Below are 21,444 nucleotides of genomic sequence, written 5' to 3' on the forward strand. Positions count from 1 at the left end.
CTCTGAGTGCAGGACTGGAAGAGGCCCTTCACAAGATTTAGCATCATGTGGCAAATGCCAGTGGAAAGGCATTTGGGTTGGAAGAGCAGGTGACTGTGAGCCTTCAAACAATCTTCAGGACTACAGAATCGAGGGCCGTGGGAGTCTCTGATAATTCTAGTTCCCCAGAGTAAGCCAGTGCGGAGGATGGAGAAACATGTCCCAAGGAAATTCTGTCTGGATTAGAAAGGGATTGAGAGCCAGGAAACAGAAATAGGAAGCTGTTCATTTGCACATTTTTAAAACTTTCGATTTTTGTCTTTTTCTATATGTAAGCCACCAACATAACTTCCTAAGCCTCTCTTAGTATCGCATCTTCCTTGGCTTCTCTATTTATGTGCTTTTGGTTTTGATTTGCTGAGTCCTCACCTTCCCGACTTGAGCAGAGGTCCCTTGCTGTGAAGAGCTCCATGGCTGTGTGTAGATCTTCCACCCACGGGGGAACAGCACAGAATGTGGCCCGTTGGATGAGGGGTTTTCCCACTGCAGAGAACGCTCCCTGGAGAGTCTACTGAAGAACACATGTCAAAGTAGGATCTGATGCCCAGGGCTTGTGCTTCCATCAGCCAGCAGAAAGGAGTGTTCTCCAGTCCTGCGGTAGTCCATGCCCACGCAGCGCCACGCTGCCTACATTCTCTCACAGTGCAAGACAACACTGAGTTCAGCAAACCCACAGCTCCCTGCTCAGAAGGAAGATGTGCTGCAGGAAGTGGTAAAATGCTCCTTAAAACACGATCTGTAAAATCCATTGATTCCACAAATGAAAAATACTAAAAGATACCACTACAAATATTCTCTAATGAAAATCACAGTGACTAAAGGTGCAACTTTTTTTTAATTGCATTTAAAGAAAGACATAATTCATCTTTGATAGCCAGGCAAGGTTTTCCCAGAGCACACGCTACAGAAACCCAACCCAACATGCACATGCCCCACATACTCACTTGCCCACACGCACTTACACCCATGTGCACACCTATTCATGCATTTGTGTGCACACTAATTCACTCAGTCGTGTGCATATCCTCACACTTGCAGAGGCACACTGATGCTCATGCACATGCATGTTTCTGTGTGCATACACTCACAGCATCCTCATAGGAGCACCATCACACAGGCAGTCACTGACAGTCATGTGCACACTTACACACAGGCCCACATTAACATCCCTGTATGCACACATTCATATGCACACACTCTTATTTCCTACACACGGACATTCACATGAGCACACACATATACGTATGCATATTCACACATTATGTGCACAACTGTACTCTTGTGCTCACATTTATCTGCACTGCACTCCCATTCGTGTGTACACACACTTTCTTAAATGCAGTAATTGTGTACAGGAAAGAGGGGCTGGACTCCTTTTGCTCTGTATCCAGGTAAAAGCATTCTCTGCAGTCTTGCACATCAGGGTTTGTGTTTTCTGAGAGCCTCCCAAAAGTAAAATGCCTCTGGCCCGCCTCAGTTCATTTTTCAGAGGGGAATGGGGCAGAAGCCAGGACCAAACTAGAGCAACCAGCTGGGTGGCACAGAAGCACTTCTCACAGCAGTAGAACTGTGCACTTCGGAAGACACAGCAGTATCTTAGGGATAACTCACTCGCACGGTGAAAATGTCTCATCTGAAACAAATGCAGAGAAAAGCCCTTGAAGGTCACATTTCCCACCCAAGCAGGTTTCCAGCTGGAGAATGGCTACTACTCCATGTCCTGCAGCTCCCTCAGTGTGGCCTGGAGGAGTCTTCGAAGCTTCCAGAACACTTGCGGGGCCGCTCTCCAAGAGTTCCCGCTGAGACCTGCAGAGCCCGCACACTCCCGCACGGCCTGCTGTAACTGCAGCCGCAGAGGGAAGGACACGGCTGGGCTCCTGGGAGATGAGGAGAACCAGTGGTGGAAAATTTTGTTGCAGATGACCTGAGGGAAAGAGAGATAAGCAGTTAATTCAGGTGGTAAATCATCCTTAAGAACTTCCCAGATCTGCATCTGGTTCTCAAGCTGAGTCTTGCTTTGCTCCTTCAGGGAGGGCGCTATGGAGGTCATCAAACTCTTGGAAGGGTTTTCCCTTCTACAATGTAAACCATCCAGCACTTGGAGGAGATCATGCCTCGGGGAGCGGAAGGCTACCTCCCTATAATGCAGAAAATCCCATTTCTAGCCCCAAAGCAGAGGGCAAAACATTGAGCTGATGCTTCAACGAGGACTGAACACATTTGCAGAGCGAAGGGAGCACAGAAGTTATAGGCAGGGGCTGCTGTGCAAGGAAGCCTCTGTGGCCCCGGGCAGCCAGTCTCACTCTGGCACCTCCTCCACCAGGGCTTGCTGTGTGATCACAGCAGCAAGGAGGGCCACTGGACAGGGTTGTCCTGAAGCCAGATAATGCTCTGAGCAAACTAGGAATGCAAATGTAAGCTGTTACTGGCCCTGGGATGTTGATGGGAATAAGGTACACTGGAAAGGGAAGACTGCAGGGAGGGCCCTCCTAAGGTGCAGAGCTTTGAAACACTTTAGGAACAGAAGTAAGGGGCTGGGGATTTAGCTCAGCAGCACAGCTCCTGCCTGGCAAGTGCCAGGTCGTGAGTTCAATTCCCGGTACTGGAAAAAAAAAAAGGAACAGAGGTAAAAGGCTAAAGGCCTGTCTCACAGCCTTTAATTCAAATAGGCTGTGCAATTCACTGGCACTGGCAGTCTCAGAGTCCACATTCCAGCATGTTGTTTACCACGTTCGTAGCTGCACTCTTACTGGGAGAGCTGACTCAGGCATACGGCTTTATTTTTCTCTGTCACACTCATTTAACAAATGCCTCCAATTTATAGCATTGCTGTTTCCTAGAGGGCAAACAATTTTAATTTAAATTTTCCGAGCCCTGTAATGCCAAGGATTCATGTTATAAACAACTTTCTTTCTTTCTTTGCAATACTGAGGATTGAACTCAGGGCCTTCATACTGAGATACATCCCCACCCTTTTTTATCAGCCCTTTTTATTTTTTTATTTTGAGACAGGGTCTTGTTTAATTGCTAAGTTGACCAGGCTGAGCTTGAATTTTCAATCTGATTGCCTCAGCCTCCCAGAATGCTGGGATAGTAGGCATGTGCCACAACACCGGCTTATTTCGTTTTTGCATAGTAAATATATTTTCATGTACAGAATTGAAAACATCCTGAAGGATATATTTTAATCTCAGTGTTCAACCACCCTGCTACTGACAGGCAGCAGCTTGGTCCAGTGTTCTTTGAAAGCCGGGGTCGTCCGACCTGTTGGCTTGCCAGGGCTGCAATGAGTGAAGAGGAATTACCTTGGGCTACATATAAAATATGTAATATAGATAGTGTAGAAAAGTGATAAATATTCTTTTTTTTTATGCTTTTTATTATACATTTTTCTTTAAAAAGCAAGAACCCAAGTTCAACACCTAGCCAAGCATGGTGGTACATGCTTATTATTGCGGCACTTGGGAGGCTGAGGCAGGAGGATCACCAAGTTCAAACTCAGCCTGGGCAACTTAGAGTCTTAACCACCCCCTGTCTCAAAGTTTTAAAAAGACCCTGAGTTCAGTCTCTAGTACTGATAAAAAGAAAAGGCTGGACACCTATGGTGGAGTCTAAGCCTATATATGCATTTCCCTCTTGTTTATTTTATACAAATTGTAGCATTCTACACAGTGTTCTAAAGCTCTGCCTCCCATTTAGCTATATGTCAGGGATAGCCCTCCAAATCAACTCTTATAAATGTATTCCATTTGTTTTAACAGCTACATCTCAAATGTGTGGACGTATCATAAGTTATTTAAGCAGTTTCCTCTTGATGGAAATTGAAGCTCTTTACCAACTTTTGTTTTTGTGAGCAATGTTGGCAGTAAATATCTTGCATATATGTGTGACTTACCCTTTGCACATATGAGTAAATTTCTAGGAGAGGAATTTCTGGGTCAAGGGGTGTGTGTATTTTTGTTTTGTTTTGTTTTGCCAGATGTCGAATTGACCCCATAACGTTGCACCAACTTCCACTCCCTCTGTAAGGGGCCCAGAATGCTTGTCCTCCAGTGACCTCACACCAGACTCTCATTTTGCCAAAAGATAGGTGCAAAGGTTTAACGTGCAGCTCTCCTACTCTCAGTCAGGCGGAAAACTGTTCGTGCTTCCTTCTCAGTGAATGGTCAATTTTGTATCTTTTGTCCAAAGCTCGATCAGGCTGTTGGTCTTTTTTGTACTGATTTCCAGCTGTTCTTTACAGTCTAAGGGTATCAGCCCCTTGCTCTGTGTTGGTTCCCTGGGAAATGGATGCTAAAATGGAGGCTTACATGCAGGGATTCACTGAGGGGCTCCCTCCGGGACCCCATCAAGGGAACTGAGAGAAAAGAACCTCCGCAGTTACCCTTAGTGAGGCAAGGCTCTGTCCTCCCCTCCTCCCTCACTGACGGGTTCCCAGGTGCTGCCCCTAAGAAGGAAGCCCCGGAGCTGGGAGTTGCTCTAGCCATCCTCTGGCCTCCTAGTCTGTAAGGGGGATTGCAAACATTTTAAATTTGCTCCTTTTTTATAGTTTTACTTTGTTTTGGGCAGTGTGGATTTTTTGAAAGATAGGTAAATTTTTCAACTCCTCTTCCTTTGCCTGCTGAGCTCAGCTCACTACTTACACGGGCCTGTGCTACACTACGATAATAGTAATACTTCTTTCAGTTTGTAGGATTTCACTTGTTACGTGTAAGTACTTGAACCATCTGGAATTTAGTTTGACTTAAAGTGTGAAACTGGGAGTTAATGTGACCATTTGTTTTGCTCCCAGTTTACCAATACCAGACATTAATTATATAACCAGATCCCCCCCAGGGGGCTGAAATGTCCACCTCACCACAGACTAAATGCCCACCTCTCACTAGATCCGTTTCTGAAATTTTATCAGTTCTATTCCATTGATTCATCACTCTATTTATCCAGGGCAGGGATTTTCTGAGTCAAATTGAAGTTAGAAAAGTAAAAAATTTACAAAATGTAGAAAAGATGAAGAAAATAAGAACTCTAATTCCTTCATTCAGAAATAACTGCTTTTGACTCTGATATCTGTCTCTCCAAACACATACTATTTAACAAAGATGGGGTCATATCGTAAATAGTAATCTACCTATTTATTTATTTATTTATTTATTTATTTATTTATTTTGAGACACGGTCTTACTACGAAGTTCAGGCTGACCTTGAGCTCACTTTGTAGCCCAGGCTGGCCTCAAACTCACAATGATTCTCCTGCCTCAGCCTCCCAAGTTCTGGGATTACAGGTGTTAGCAGTCATGCCCAGCTGTATATTTAAATACTTCATATTATTTCCTATTCTTAAAGTTCATGCAATTTTGCTTCTAGTAGTTATTAAGAAGCAATTATCAGAAAAATGGGCAAGTAATATTGCTCAGCCTATCTCTCCATAGAGATATAATTTATAATCATGTTAATAATATAGACACATCTATGTTCCTGATGCTTCCATCATTAATTAATAGTACTTTAAAAACTACTACCAACGGAAAAAAGAAACTTCTTATCATTGAATTTTAATATGTATGTCTCTGAATGATGAGACTAAATAATTTTCCATGTTCTTTTCCCATTTGCATTTCAACATTTATGTATCTGGTACCTGTTCTTTCTTGCCAGTCTTCTCTGGGCTCCCCTTGCCTCTTAATGAATCTGCAAGGGCCCATCCTATACTTAAGAATGGAACCTCCCTCTCTCATTATGCTGTACAGAATAAGTGTGTTCCCATTTGGTAGATGGGATCACAGGGTGGAGGAAACTTGAGTGAAAAATCATCTTATCTCCAAAGCGAAGAAGAGGAGTTTTGTGACAGACCCACTGAGGGTGTGAGTCCAACTGAAAGAGAGGCTGGATGGCTCACTGCTGAGGCCACATCATTGCTAACCTCCCTAAGTCGAAACACTTGTGATTCCAGAATTCAGCCCAGAAGTTTGGGTAGACACTGGGGTTACAGAACCATGTCTTGCTTGGCCAAGGACCACCATATTAAGAACATGACTGTCCAGGTCTCCCCAGGCCAGCCTTCCATGATGGGATAGCAGCCTTGGGCTGTGCTTCCCTGGCCAGCTCTGACTTAATCTGTACTGCAGGTCACATCTTCCAGGTGCCAGGCCTGTTGAGAGGATGAGGCGGAGAGGAGGTGTGCTTAGGGGAGTGGGTGAGGTCAGAGAATTAAAGGGGAAGAAAGTGTGGGACAAGAGCCTGTATAGCAATCGCACACACCCAGGCGGCAGGGAAAGGAGCTGGCACTGTCTGCCTTTGCAGAGACAGTGGACCAAGCTCTGGTTTTAACCAGAACCAAGTTCACCCTCATCTAATACAGTCCTCAAGTGACAGAAGAGGGAATGATTTCTTTCAAAAGACAAAAGATGATTTCCTACTGATGGGGTATCCAACCCTGAACTTGGGATCTTGCTACCTCCTGATCCAATCTGACTTCCTGAAGCCAATGTCCATTCTTACTCCTGGCTGAACTCTGGGATGTGGTTTCTTCTTCTGAGAACCACGTGCTGTGCTAGCCCTGCCTGTCTGCACTCTGGTGTCTGTCCAGACTCTCTACTGGACCCATTTCTCGGGACTGCTCTGCACTTTTGTCAGTCTTATCCTTGATGAGTGAGTCTGTAGGTTCTTGTTCTTGATGTGTGTGTGACAGAGAGACTATTATGAAAATGCAGATGCTGGATTCAGAGAAAACAGCTCTCCAACCTTTCCAGCTAAGGTGGAGATACAGGGAAGAGGAGACCCAGCAGGCAGACTCTGCTGAGACCTCCACGCGTTAGCCCCCATTGGTCCACTTGACTGACCACCCAGAGAAGGCAACAAGATCAACAAAGAACTTCCCCTCTCCCGCCCGTATGGAACATGTCGAGCCCAGATGGTGGGAGAGGTGGATCTCCAACTCCACTGAAAGGATCTTCAGTGCCACTAGCTGGAAGAGGCAACCAGAGCATAGATGTCTTCCCAGCCCCAAACTCACGCCTGCTTACCTGCAGGTTGCTGTTGACACGCTGAGCTCCGCACCGGTTTATTCTCAAGTCACACTTTGAAAAACAGTCAAAGAAATTGCAATCTTCATCCCCTGTGCAATTTTGCTCAAGGATCTCCCTCATTTTAGGTTCAAAAAAGGCCATGTCCACATCAATAGCCACCACCTGTAATCAATATGGCACACAATGACCAAAATGACACCCACGGCCACAACAGAGGGCGCCTGTCTCACAACAGCTCCTTCTCCCGCCATGGTGGCTGTGTGTGTTCAGATTGCAGTGATGCGGAACTCTGCTAGCCAAAGCAAAAGAACCCAGACCACACCCTGCGGAGTGGCTTGCTTCAAAGAGTGTACCTGTGTTTTCTTTGACAGAAGCAGTTGACATAGATATTTGCAAAGTTCTAACTGCAAAAAGCACCTTTGCTATCACTAGCTAAATTCTAGGATTTAGAACCATAACCACAAGTATCACTTTTCATCTTGAACATTTTCTCAGCCTTAAAGGTACAATCTCTGAAATAGTGTAAGAGTTAATTTTCCTTCTGTCACCTTATCACTCTGATCTCTGACCTTTGTCAACTTAAATAAAAAAAAAAAAATAGAAAGAGATCCTCCAAAGAATGCTCACACTTACTTAGGAATAGCACTGTAATGGGAAGACGTATGCCCTAGTAAACTTTGGGCATATTCAAGGAGTTTGGGCCAAGGGGAAGTTTTTAGAGACAAAAATGAGGAAGAATACATCAGATATTTTGAAGCAATAAACTTGGTTACAATGATTAGTAAAAAGGGTGGTGTCAGTCTGAGGTGATAGCTGCAGGGCACATGTCCCTGTAGAAGTGCTTTTGTCTAAGGTTGCAGTGGCCTGTAAGCAACGGTGAGTTTTAACAGTCTCTTGTGATAGTTATAATCAAGGAGTCATGCATAACAACCCTTCCTACACAACCCTGCTTTGCTTTTTTTGTTAGGGTTGATACAAATGACTCCATCTTGATTTTGACAGTTTTCTCACTCTTCACATGCTCAAGGACAGGACAAAAAAGTTGTGAGATACAAATAATTCCCCCTCACACACACACACACACACACACACTATAAGCAGCAAAAGGAAGTTATTTTTGAGTGGCAGTTTTGTTGGAGAGATAGCAGAAATAGGTAGGCAATATTTAAATTTTATGATCTGCTAGCAGAGTCAGCTGGTTTCCAACTGACCAGTTAGAGGAAGCGTTGGAAAAATGGCAAAGTGTTCAAATAGGATAGATCTGCATGGACCCTGACCAAACAGTATCAGCTACTAAGTTCCCTTGTCGGCAGGAGAATTTGATGACTCCCTAGAAGTTTAGATTTATCTTTCTGGCTTCAAACCAAACAGGCTTCAAAAACAGAAAAAGAATAACTCCTAAATTATGCAGATTTCACTCCAGCACCTGGACACAAAAAAAAAAGATGACTTCAAATTTAAGAAAACCTGGAGTCTGCCCAAGTTGAGCGGCTTATAGCTTCGAGGTATTAAGAAGCTATTAGGAAATTTGATGGATCTGATGGAGTTGGTGGCATTTCACAAGCCCTCACAGGTCAGTGTCAAAGCATCAGCCTCCTCTTCCCGCTTCAGTCATTTCTGAGAAAACAGCTCAATTGCTGGTGTTTATGTCTTCCTTAATCCTACGCAGGGATGGGAGACATATTCCCTGGCTTTTGTTTTTGTTTTTCATTTAAGACTGATACTGGAAGGCAGTAAAATTTCTTGAGGGTTGTTCAGTAAAGCAGAACAGGAAAGAACATAATTTATTTCAATATATATGTGAAATAATGAAAATAAGGAACAAATAACTTTTCTCTATTTAAGGGGCTTTGCCTAATGTAAGTAACTCAGGCATAGAGAGCAGAATTTATTATTTTAGTCAATATTTTCTATCTCCTTATTTAGCCAAAATAAATGGCTAATTTCATTATTTAGCCTGATCAATGCACTAAAAATGAATGAAAGCTATGCTAAAGAATCTTTATGATTTATTGCTGGGGCTCCTACAAGACCTTTCTCCTTTTTCCATACTTTCTGGCAGTCTCCCCAGGATCCTAGATAGAGTTCCAGCTCCTTGCTCCTCTCTTTCTCTCATTTCTGATGGTTTCCTCCTCATCTCCCAGAGAGAGCCAGATTTATCTTTTAATTTATATCACACAACCTAGACAGCTGTTGTAAGCACAACCCTATACACCTAAAATATAGTAACAAAACAAGCAGGAAAAACTTGCATAATGTTTCTTAACATCAAGACAATCATAATATTCTTCCTGCATGAAATTACCTCTGTTGCATCATATTCAAACTTCCCCGGGCAGAAAGATCAGAACAGAAAGATCAATGAGAATTATCTCATTTTCCACCAAATGGAACTGTTTCATCTTCCATTCACCACATGTATTCTGTTGAGTAGAAAGACCTCACCTGCTCAGAAGGATCACCTCACCTGCTGGCTATCATTTGGAGTCACAATGTCCTGGTGTTTCCTTGCTGTTCATTTGTAGCAACTGGATCCATTCTCAAGACCTGCAGTGTGCTCAGCCTGCAGATGAGTGAGGCACTTGGACTCCTCTATCGTCACACCCCATCAGGAAGCCCACACACACACACACACACACACACACATGCACAACAGGGCAGCCAGGCGCAAAGGCAGGACTTGCCTGCTGGGACCCTGAGTGCGCCTGATTCATAGATGTGAATGCACGCAAGAACCACCTAAGAGGTGACATTTATTTCAGAGCCCCACCCCTGAGAGTTTCAGATTTAGGAGGTCTGACGTAGAGTCTGAAAATCTGCATTTCTAACAGGTCCTCTGATGAAGTATGCACTTTTGGTTTTCACTTAAAAATTATAAAATCTTAGGTAAAACAATTGCCTCATATTTCAGTATCTTCAAGAAGGTAAAGATGAAGCAGGCTGGTAAAAGGGATCCTCCTTCCCCTGTCCCCTGTCCCCACCTGTAGAGGACCACCTGGGCAACTTTCCTTGAAGGAGGAGCAGTTGTCTCCATTTTGGATGAGCCTGACCCTATTTCCATGTATTGACATGTACAGAGCTGGCTAGGACCTTTTTTTATCCCTCCCCTTTTTAAAATTATCCCTTTAATTGGCTTTAAGCAATACATATAGGTCCAGCCGAGGTGCTGATGGTAGTCTTTGAAGACAGCAGATGTGTTTCCCCGGACCCCCACCCATTGTTCCCTTGTGTGAGCCAGGACCAGACAGGATGAAGAGCCAGTGCTCCATGCTATTGGCTGGGATCCAGCTTTGAGATAGAGGCTATGACTTCCTGGGGCTTGAAAGATTGTGCATCAGAGCTGAAGCACGGACCACAAAACATTAGATACTATCTCAGTTGTGTTATGCAGATTGCTCTTTCTTTATATCCTTCTCTGCATTTGCAGAGATGATTTTAGTCCTCCTAGTTAGCCCAGCTCATGGCACTCACCTACTTCCCACCATTCTCACAGTCACTCATCCTCTAGCCACTCCCTTCTTCATGAAAGAATAAAACCCAGGTTTCGCCTTGGGTCAAGGCCTTTGTTCCAGATGGCCATCACTGTGGCTGGACTTAGGACCCCTGGGTTCCCCATAACTACAAATATGTCTTAGTGTCTTTATTCTCACCATGAGTTGCACTGGAAGTGGTAGATTGGAATTAACTCGCTAAAATTCTGATAACTTTCCATGGGATTACAAATATAAACTTCCTGGGTTACGACAAAGACCCGAAAGGGCTCTATATATTTGGTGCTCAACACGGCTGGAACACACGACTTTTTCAGCACAATAACCACTACCCAAAAGGCTCCAAAGGGCTCTCTATACCCACCCATTCCAGCAAGAAAGCAGAGGTAACAGCCCAGAAGTGCCCAGCACCAGCCCACAAAGCATAGTTTGAGGGTGAGGAAAAGGAGCACATAGCATTTCTCCAAACAAATATTTTATGTCTACTGTACACAAGATGTTAGAAGCACAATTTAGATGGCTGCACAAAGCAGTAGCTGGATTATTAGCAGATGTGCACACAGGAACATCTGATGTTGCCCACTCCACATGGAAGACCTATCAGCCCAGCAACTTTATAATGCAGGTATCCTCTCAAATCTTTAACTCTCATGGCATCTGCCCTAGTACTTGCTGGATGAACAAACAAGAGACTGCATCAAGAGAACTGGCCCATAACTGCCCAAGGCCAGGGAGCTGTATGTGGCACTCCACCCTTCAGGGGGGCATGTTCCCAGGACTCAGTGTGGCTATGCCCCAACCCCAGTGGCTATACCCGAAGACTTCTCTGAGGTGGAGAACAACAGCCCTTCTTTCTACTGCATGCTCTTCCTGATCGCTAAGCAAAGAAGCCTTGGCTGGGATGGCAATCTCACTTCAGCTGTAAGAAATGATATGGCCAGGTAGTGGGACACATATCCCTGACAACTTCACCCTTCACCCGAGAGGCAGCATGGAGCTGTGTGCATCGCAGGCATAGCTGAGCTTTTTTACAGCCCCCTGACAGTGTACAGATCCTCATGGAACCCTGCAGAACTTTCTGGAACCTGCCAGAAACTTCCAGCTTGGTCCCTTCCACATTTAAGTCACCCCTGGTTTCTAAGCCCCTCCAGGGCAGCCAGAGTCAGTAAATTAGGACAAATCAGTAGGTACAAAGCCTTGACTGGACAAGCGGTTTACATTGGTGGCAAATTTAGTTTCTAGATTCCAAGCTGCTTTAAGCCAGCAGTAATGGAATCTCCTTGTTGTCCTTTTATGTTCTAAGTAGGGTGAAGATCATTACCTCACCACCAGCCAGAGCCCAGAGTGACCAGTTTGCCCTGCTCATTCACCTGCCAGCATTTGCAGCATGAAAACAAACATTACAAAACAGGGAACAAGAGAACAGCCATTTCCCAGCACCCACCCCATGCCCACCACATCACACGCTACTTGTCACAACTTTCTGCTGGGTGACCTGGCACCTGACCAGGTGAGCACTGAGGCCACTGTTAGGGTTAGGGGAGGCAGCACTAATCTGACATGCTGATTTCATGCTAGGGCAGAGGTTACCTTACAATAAAATAATGAAGTCTTTGTTGCTGTTTTTCTCTACCTTGGTGGAGAAAGTGAGAGATTAAAATCCACCTGCCCTCTACAGACAATGCAGCAACAGATCTGTCACTCCAGCAGGTCTCAGCTGGTGGAAGGCACTAGAACTTCACGTGTTCCTCTAGATGTCTTATAAACAGACTAGAACTGAACCAAAACCTTTCCAGAAGAAAATACTGAAAATGCATATTTTCCCAGTGCACAGGTGGTTTGAACACACAGCCCTGTGGCCCTCACTGTTTGCAGTTGCTGGTTACCTGCCTTCTGTAAGTTACACAGATCCTCAGGATGGCCAGCTGGTACTTTAGCTCTATGAAACCACTGAGCTGCCTGCAGGCACCCGAGCTGCCCTCAAGGAAGCTCTGTCTCCTGCTGTGGAATCCTTCACCCAACTCCCCCTGTTGGGCAAGGAAGTGGTCTGAAAAATGGAAGTCATCTGAAGCTACAGGACACTCAGCTTACAGGGGATCTCACTTCCCCCTACATGGACCACAAGCATTGCTCTCTACACTAAAAACACACCCACCCACCTTGCTTACCGTAAAGTCACGCCTGATGGCAAAATTTTCAGGCTTGATGTCACAGAGGTGGAGGCGGTGGGAGAAGTCATTTTCAAAGTGGCTCACCATGTCCAGGAAGCTGAGAGCGATGTGGCTGATGGCCTTGGCCTGAGCCTGGCCACCCTGGGGGGCAGCCTCATCCAGAGGGAAGAGAGTACTGTGGCGAGGGCTGCCAGCAGCCAGGTACTCCACTGCGTAGAAGTGGCCACAGGAGCCCAGCACAGGCAGGACATGGCGACTGAGGTCCTGGAGCAGGCTGAAGTACACGTACTCTTCCTGTTGCAGCAGGGACCATGCGCTGGCCAGCTGCCTCCTCCAGCCAGGGCCCCAATGGCCAGGCCACAAAGATCCCATACTGCTGTTGGGCAGCTCCAGGCCTAAGGCATTCTTGACCTCTGCAGCCACCATCAGGAGGAGCTCCGCCTCAGGCACACCCTGGGCTCCCTGTCCTGTCTCTGCCTCCAACAGGCCAAGGGCTGGGAAACTGGAGAAGGCCTCTCTCTTGGACTTGAGGACCACGGGCCGGCCACGCCACTGGGCCTGCAGCACCTTCTTGCCACGCTCATAGTACAGACAGCGCTGGTACAGCAGCTCCCTGGCCACACACAGGTCCTCACACAGGTCTCCCATGAGCCAGCCACCCTGGTAGTCCTGGCACTGGAACAAAGGGAACAGCTAGTCACAATGGGGCAGGCATTAGGCCCGTGGTGGGTGGGGGCATAGAAAGGCACAGCTTGTTTCCTGAGCTCGGGGGACTTGGAATCCAGCTGTGGACAGATGCTTCCTAGATGTGAATGAAAGTCATCATGTGGATGAGTACAGAGAGTCCTCTGAATCTGCAAGTCCTACAGCCAATGGCCCATTGAGAATATTTTTTACAAGTTATACCTACACTGAAAATATATGGGAAGATGTGTGTACATTATGTGCAAATGGTGTGTCATTTTATATAAAGGACTAGAGCATCCCCAGATCAGATTTTGGTATTCACAGGTGTCCTGGAACCAATCCCCTTTGGACCCAGAGACAAGACTAATTCAATGAGAGTTAGAAGAGAATGTCATCATGACTGTGTCTCGACTGAGCTGAGGACAAAGTCTTTAGAATCAGGACACCTGAAGAATCTCACCCTCTGTGGACCAGTGCCCTAGGAAAACCTAACTCAGAAGAAGGTGCTAGGCAAGGCCAGTGCCTCTCATCTTTGGCTGCATATGTGAGCTCACCCAGAGACCTTGAACATCCCATCCAAAAGCTGTTAAATCAGATGGGGCCTCAAATCCTGACCTGCCCTCTAGGTCAACCCTAGGTCAACTGTCCCTTCTAGCAGGCATGCATCTTGAGCTTGCTATTTTCAACATGAACTGGTACAGCCTTCATGGCTAGCAGCTCTAGGATGCTGAGGGGCTGCAGGAGTTAGAACACGGCTGGTGGACCAGAGGCAGGTTACCAGGAGAAATGGCGTGGGTTACATTCTGGAAGTGTGGGGAGTGTTTGTGATCCTGGTGGGAGTGAGGACGGCCAGCCAGGAGCCTTGGACAGGGAGTTTCGCATAAACTTCTGGAAGCCTTAGCATAGGGCCACCTGGGGACCTGTGGTGATCCTTCTCACCTTATTAGAAATTCTCTGAGAATGTTGTCTAGCTGCACTATCCTTCAAGAGTCAGGAAAAAAGAAGAAGAGGTATAGGACGGAGTAAAAAGGACTGTTCTAATTCTGTTTCAGCAACTTAAACATTTACACCCATTTCTATTAGAAGTTGAGCATATTTTCTAATCCTACTCATTTTTCCCACAAATGAATCTTCTTCCCTCATCAATAAACACAGCCTTTCTTCTTTCCTGGAATGTTTTCTACAGCACATGCAGCTACAGTCACCTTAATCTTCACAAGACCAAAAAATGAGTATAAAAATCACAGTGCTTTTCCACCCGACTTTATTTATTATAAAACACCTTGAAGGGTCTGCTCAGACACTGGGCAGTGTGGCACACTGCAAAGCACCAGACCAAGAGCCAGAAGCTGGATTTCAGGCCCAGGCTATGCTGCAATACCCTGAGAAAGTCACCTAGCTCCTTGGGCCTGATTCCCTCCTCATGTCACACCGACTCTGCCTCCTGCACAGTGACTGTTTAGCCACATGAGGAGCCCATGTGGAAGCTAGAAACTATTCACACAAGTGCCAGGACTGTGAGAGGGCCCACAAACAACACTTAGACACTAATTTATATAATCTTCAAAGGCTGAAATGTTTTACACCAGTCTGCTTTATTAATCCAAAATAGATTACAAGATCCTACTTAAAGTTGAGAAAATGAACCTCCAGTGACTAGACACATAAGTAATTCCAAACTCAAAAAGGCCTAGAAACCACAAGTCTCATGACTCATTTGGCCTGATGTGGTGTCAAAACTACACTGAACAGATGTGAGGCTATTTACTCAGTGTGAATTTGCATATGTTTTGCTACAGAATTTGATTACTGGAACTGTCCTATATGCAAAATATAATGTGCATGTGCCATGTTATCTTTCCAGTACCCAAAAAGCTTGAATTTCAAAACTCACCTGGCCCCAAAGTGTTTTTAAAAAGGGATATAGATATTTATAAATACCAGAAGATGATTGTTTAAAATACTTAGAAATACTCCCAGTGCTTAAGAGAAATATGTAGATTGTCTGGACACTTTCAGGCGCTAATTTCCAAGACAAAGCCATGTTGTCCAAGCTGATGGCCCTCCCTCTGCTTCTGATAAAGAGATCTCTGCCAGTCATTGGGCTTCACATCTCTGTATATTTAATGGGGAGGGGCCACATTCCCCATACTCCAAGCTGCAGGCAATAAATCTCTGTATGTAGAAAGTCATGAACCTGATCCTCCAGCTACTGAATGACATCAGGGCCTGGGGCTGGGGCTGAACTTTTATCTTTGGGAAACCAACAGCCTCGAAGAAGCTGTGTTAGCACATACACAAAACTGCTTTAAACACACCTGAAGTCAAGTGCACATGCTCTATTCTTCTGGGAATGGAGCAGAATTTTGTAAAATGTTCTTCTTTGACTTTGACTCTGGTCCCTTTTTGCAAGGCATGGGCTCATGAAAAAAACATGAAAAGGATTGAGACCCTTTGTGTAACTGTTTGGGTATAACTGACTCCATGTCACCATTGGAGGAAAGATCTTTAAGGACAATCTTAGAAGGGAGAGGTGGATGAATGGTGGAGCTGAAACAACCAGGCAGTGAGATGTGAACCACAGAAATAGTATGGGATGATAATTTTATTTGGTTTTTTTCTGGTATTTACAGAGTTCATATCTCTATAATAAATCTGATAAGAAAATGCAACACTTGCTTTTCTTGATTTCCCTTTAAATTAAAAGAGATCTCTAAAACTGGTTTGATTCAATTCCATAAACATTTCTCTAGTGTTATCACATTTGTAATTTAATTAAAGGTGATTCTGCATGAAGTATGGGAGAGAACTGCAAAAGAAAGAAAGGCAGGTAATATGGCTTGTGTCTGGATGTCCCCCCACAGTCTAATTCAGTCATGGGGTGGGCTTCTAGTTTATGATTGATCCACAGTCCAATGTTGGGATTATGGGTATGACTGCTACACTTGCCCTGGGATGGGTAGTTCGCATATAATGTAAGAGAAGGAAAGAGGCTGCTTGCTCCCTGTCCTCCCTTTTGCTCTTGTTGCTTTTGCTGTTTTTTCATCACCATGAACTGTTGCCATGTGCCACTCTGCCTTGGAGCCAGCCAAATATGGACTAAAACCACCACAAACTGTGAGCTAAATAAACCTTTCCTTCCTTAACTCTGGGCATCAGGTATTTTGTCTCAGCAATGAAAGAAAAGTAACTGAGACAGCAGGTAACAGGATCCCAGAGCAAGAGGGGATGTGACCTGGTTGGGCTGGGAGCTCCAAATCCTACTTTGCAGAGGAGGGGAGGGAAAGGAAGGGCTTGGTCCAGATGCAGCTGAGGGAGAGTCTAGGAAAGAAGGGATGAAGGTGAGGCCCTGGCCATGGGCTTAGCAAAGCCACAGAGCTGGTTTCCATTTGCCTGTGAGTGAAGGAAGGAGGAAGCACCAAGGGACTGCCAAGACCCTCACTCTTCTCATCTGACCTGCAGTGATCACTGCCACTACCCATGAGTGACTCCTGAGGGCTCACAAGCCAGCTCATCCCACCAGGATGCAATGGCATCAGTGAGGCCTCAAGGTTCAGTCCCATGGGGCCACACCAAAGTAAGAGCACCAGCACACAACTGCACTGCACCAAGGAAATAGAAACCAAATTGAACCACATACAAGATCTACCCCAGCAAATATGGAAGGCAATTCCTGTTAAGGAGATGCAAGACATTTTGAACAATGGTATAATCATTGAATTTTGCATCAGCCTATGGGTTTTTGAAGGGAACTTTAATTGTGGCTATTTTTCTGGCAGTCAGCACTTTGGATGACAGGCACACCTCCCACGTGGTGGCTTCTTGCTGGGACCAAGAAGGGCTAATCTCTAAAACTGTAGATGCAGTATCAGAGAGGGCAAAGGTGGACTCTGGTGACCAAACCCAGACCTGGGCCACCTACCGCAGGTGAGATCTTGGGTTTCTGACCTAACTTTTCACTATCCCAGTTATCTCATCCGTCTTGAGAGATAATTTACATTGAAGCAAGGCATGCAATAAAAAATATATCTTTGTGCACTTATTATAGAGCCATTTTGGTTATCATCTTTTATAAGGAAGAATTTTTTGGAATTTCAGCTTCTGTCTTTATTATGTAAAATATAAAATGTATGCACTGCAGCTGGTTAGCAGCTGGTGTTCTGCAAGTTCTCAGGATCTTTTTGCATGTCTGTGCCTGGTAATTACACAGAAAGCCTAAATCCAGCAATTCAGAAAAGTTAGTATACAAATTTCAAGTTTAGAAGATAATTAAAAACTTTTATTATATGAGAAAGTCATTGAATTATTGTATTAGCAGCGTATCTTGTTGAAGTAGCCATTTTAACTCAATAAAAGTAGTTTAAGTCCATTTTTATATTCAAACTGTATCAAACTTTTTTCTTGAGGACTTTCTAACTGCCAGTTTGAAGAAAGGTACATTTCTGTACCCAAATGTGTGTACGTATAAAGTCCACACGTACCAGATTTAAAACCAAACTGGAAAAATAAAATATCAGCTAAGGTCTCACTGTAAACTGTGGCATATTTTGAAATTAATTAGATTCAGAGAATTTGTTTCTCACGGAGTGTGTATTCACACACAAACGCGTTTTCCCATCAAATCAGCTCCGGCTCTTGTTGGAGGCCTTCTTTGTTGTTGTTGTTTAGTGTCTTTCCAGTTGGTATCACGGTTCTCAGGCAAAAACAAAACCTGTCTGCTCCAGTCTAGGAAAGTGTGGATGAGGCCACAGGGGTCATGGTGAGGGGCTGGCCTTCCTTCTGTTTTTCTTTTAAGGAGCATTAAGTTCACATGCATTTAGCAGCATTCATATTTTGTGAGGGTTTTCCTTCCCCACCAGCTACCATGCCTTGCAGAATCTCAGCAATTAGCTAGTCCACTTTGCGACCCTTCTCTACATCAAGAATGAGGCTGAAGCTGTTTCCTGCTGTGAAATCTTTCTGGATATGGTGCCTACGTACTGTGTCCTGGTAGACCTTGACACTTCCCATCACCACAAAGGAAGATAAGACTGCACTTTGAAAAAAGAATTTCTAAAGTAGACAACAAAAATAAATTCCATCAAGACCTAACTAGCCTCAGGCAGTTAAGCCTTCTGAATAACACAGTCTCTGGGAATACTTCAGAGATGCTTTGGAAATAACATGCACAGAAGGGGTGAGTATGAGAAGTCACTCACTATCTTGGGTTCACTACTGACAGACTGCACGGGTGGCATCCTTGCTTCTTAGCAACTGTGTAAAGCAGGGCAGTTTTTCCAGCTGCAAAAGCAGGGGTACTAAAAGCGAATACCTCTTTTGGTAGATTGTTGAAGGGATTAAATGGAATAATACATGGAATTATGTGGAATATAATTATTAAATGGAATAGAATTATTAAATGGAATAATACATGGAATAATTACATGGAATAATGTAAAATGACTCAGTATTGTGCCTGCCAGGTACCAGGTGCCTTCCAGGCTCTGTGGAATCCTCTGCCTGCAGAAGAAGCCAAGTTCATAAATGATTGAGCACCGCCAAACATCCTTCAGCCTGGCTGAGCCTCCCCATGCAGCTCATTGGCAAAGTGGGACCCCAAGTCCCTCACAGCTCCGGGAGGATGGGTACCAGTTTCTTTAGCTCAGCATACACGAGAAACTGCAGAAAGAGGGGCAGTGTAGTCTGACTGGAAAAGTCTCAAACTGGAATCCTTTGGAACTATTCAAATTGGCTCCTTTAAAGACTCCAGTTTCTAGAGTGTGGTTGGCTCTGGCAGGAAGCAGGGTAGGGGCTCAGGAGAACCTGCAGCTCTCTTATCCCCATCCTCTAATGGGCTCCTAAGCCTCATCTTCTGGCTCCAGTAGGTTCTCCCCACAGGCCAGCGATGACACCTGCCATGCTGGAGCCAGGGAACACCAGGGTCTGGGAACACCTGGAGGGGATTCGCCACAACCCAGCTCTGCCAGAAAGAGCCTCCCTTAGCTTGGCTGGCAATGTTTCTTCTGTGCTCCCTACTCTGAGAGAAAGCTAATGAGAGTCTGGAGGCCAGTCAGAAAAATAACAACCAGTTTTATTATGTAGGATGAAAGCCAGGCAGAATGAAAAGTGCCAGGGGAGCCAGGACACACAGAGGCTCAATTCAGCTCAGTCTCGGGAGCCACAATGCCAGCCTCTCTGCTGGCAGCCCAGCTCAGCCCTGTCTGGTCGGCGAAGACTGGGTTCGTAGTTAAGCTGTCCTTGTTTAGAGTGTCCTGGGCGAAAGTTGAGCCAGAGTACTGTGGAGTCTCACATCAGTAAGTTCCAAAGGATACTCAGGGAGAGAGAATTCTTGAGGGTGTGTGAAAAATAATAAACTCAGGTAGGGTCATAGGATCATCCACACAAACTTCCTGACAGGTCAGCTCACCTGAATGCCAATAAAGTCTGGGCAGAGCTGGTGATGTGAATTATTCTTCTGGCCACAGTTAAGATTGCGGGCCTTCAGAGGCAGAGCCAACCTCTTCAGCTGTAAGTCAGACTGACAATGATTCCACATGGCCACCAGTGAAGATGTATTGGTAAAGCTTCTAAACAGAATTGGTTTTAATTTACGACTAGGAATGCTGGAAAAGTTATGATTTAATTTCCATTAAGCCTTTCCCCACTTGACCAAAGGTAAATAAATGAAAAGTAGTGCTCATTTGTAGTTTAATTTAAAAGATTATTATATTAAATTTGTGCATAGGTCCTGCATCCTAGCCAAACTATCAGTTTTTGTTTAGTCAATCAGCTCTCCCAAAAAACTTTGTAAATTAAAGGGATTTTTAGATAAGTTAGCAAGCAAAGTACAACCAGACAAACTTCTGCCTGGGAGCCGAAGGAGAGGGACAGTCTCACCGACTGAGGTGAGCGCATGGAGACAGGAGTCTGCAGCAATTCCATTAGGGACGTGGCTTGATTTCATTCTTTAATTTTTACCATCCCACTTCTAAAATCGCCTACTTTTTAAACCTTTATAGTGCGATTTTTGGAAATCCGCTGTCCCAGAAATCCTGTCGGTGTGTAAGCATCAGGATTGGAAATTTCCCACGTGTTTCTCAGATTTCTCACAACACAGGTCATCTTTTACACCAAATGCTTAACTGATCATTATTTTAGGAAGTGAATAATCACTTAAGAACACAAGTACCGGCATCTGCTTCAATCTTCTGTCTTGGATTTCCTTCTACGGATGCCTAAATGTATTCAAACCTGCAGCGCACGATCTTCCCCCAACAAAAGGAAGGGCTAAGGAGCAACCGGCGGTCCAGTAAGGGAAAGAAGCGCATTTTGTTTGGGGCAAGAGGCCCAGGGCAAGCACCGGTCTGCAAAATCCAAGTGCCTCTCCCCACAACTGCCCAGCCCTCTAAGGAGCTGTCTGGTGTGCGACTCGGGCCCTCGTCCTGAGGAGGCTGCAGGGGAGACCCGCACAGGCGGCTGCGCGCCCTCTGCCTCGCTTCCCACAGACACTGACTGCCGAGAGCTACGGCTTTGAAGCGCAGAGGTGGGGTCCTACCACACCTGAGTGGGAGGCGGTGCTGGGGGCGCTGGGATAGGGGATGAGGGACAAAGGCATGGTCCTCGCTGGCCCCAACTCCGCCCCCCCACCCCGGCTCCCCAAGACCGGGTAACAACCTGAAAACTTTCTTCAAGAGCGGAGGCTCCGGGCGTGAAGAACCTGAGAGGAACCCTGTCTTGGGACAAAGGGCCAACTGTGGTGCAAAGGAGAGGGATATCCCCGCGCCCACCAAGGACTCCCAAGCGGAGACCCCGATCGCGCCGGGTTTTCCCCGCCCGGGTCGGGGGACCCCCCTCGGCCGCTGTCACCGCCGTCCCAGCTTCCGGGTTGGGGTAAAATGGGGTGGGACGGGTGGGCGCAACGATGCCGTTGCCTGGCGGGCTCGGGTGCCGGGGAGACTGCGTCCGAGGCCGCCACCCCGGACGCACGGCGCGGGACCTACCAGCGCGGCCAGGATGCGCCGGCTCCTCTCGTCCGTGCAGCGCTCGGAGAGG

General features: G+C 45.6%; 1 protein-coding gene across 1 annotated transcript; it reads right to left on the reverse strand.

Moving 5' to 3' along the window:
- Positions 1 to 855: 855 nt before the first annotated feature.
- Positions 856 to 21,444, reverse strand: Fam69c (family with sequence similarity 69, member C; the record flags this gene model as incomplete). The annotated part of the gene is given in 4 exon segments (XM_005373180.2): positions 856 to 1,963; positions 7,062 to 7,226; positions 12,724 to 13,401; positions 21,393 to 21,444. Coding segments are annotated over 4 exon segments (1,111 nt in total), but the record flags the coding sequence as incomplete, so codon positions are not given.

This window comes from Chinchilla lanigera, unplaced genomic scaffold (assembly GCF_000276665.1).
Source record: "Chinchilla lanigera isolate Chin_1 unplaced genomic scaffold, ChiLan1.0 scaffold00001, whole genome shotgun sequence".
NCBI lineage: Eukaryota > Metazoa > Chordata > Mammalia > Rodentia > Chinchillidae > Chinchilla > Chinchilla lanigera.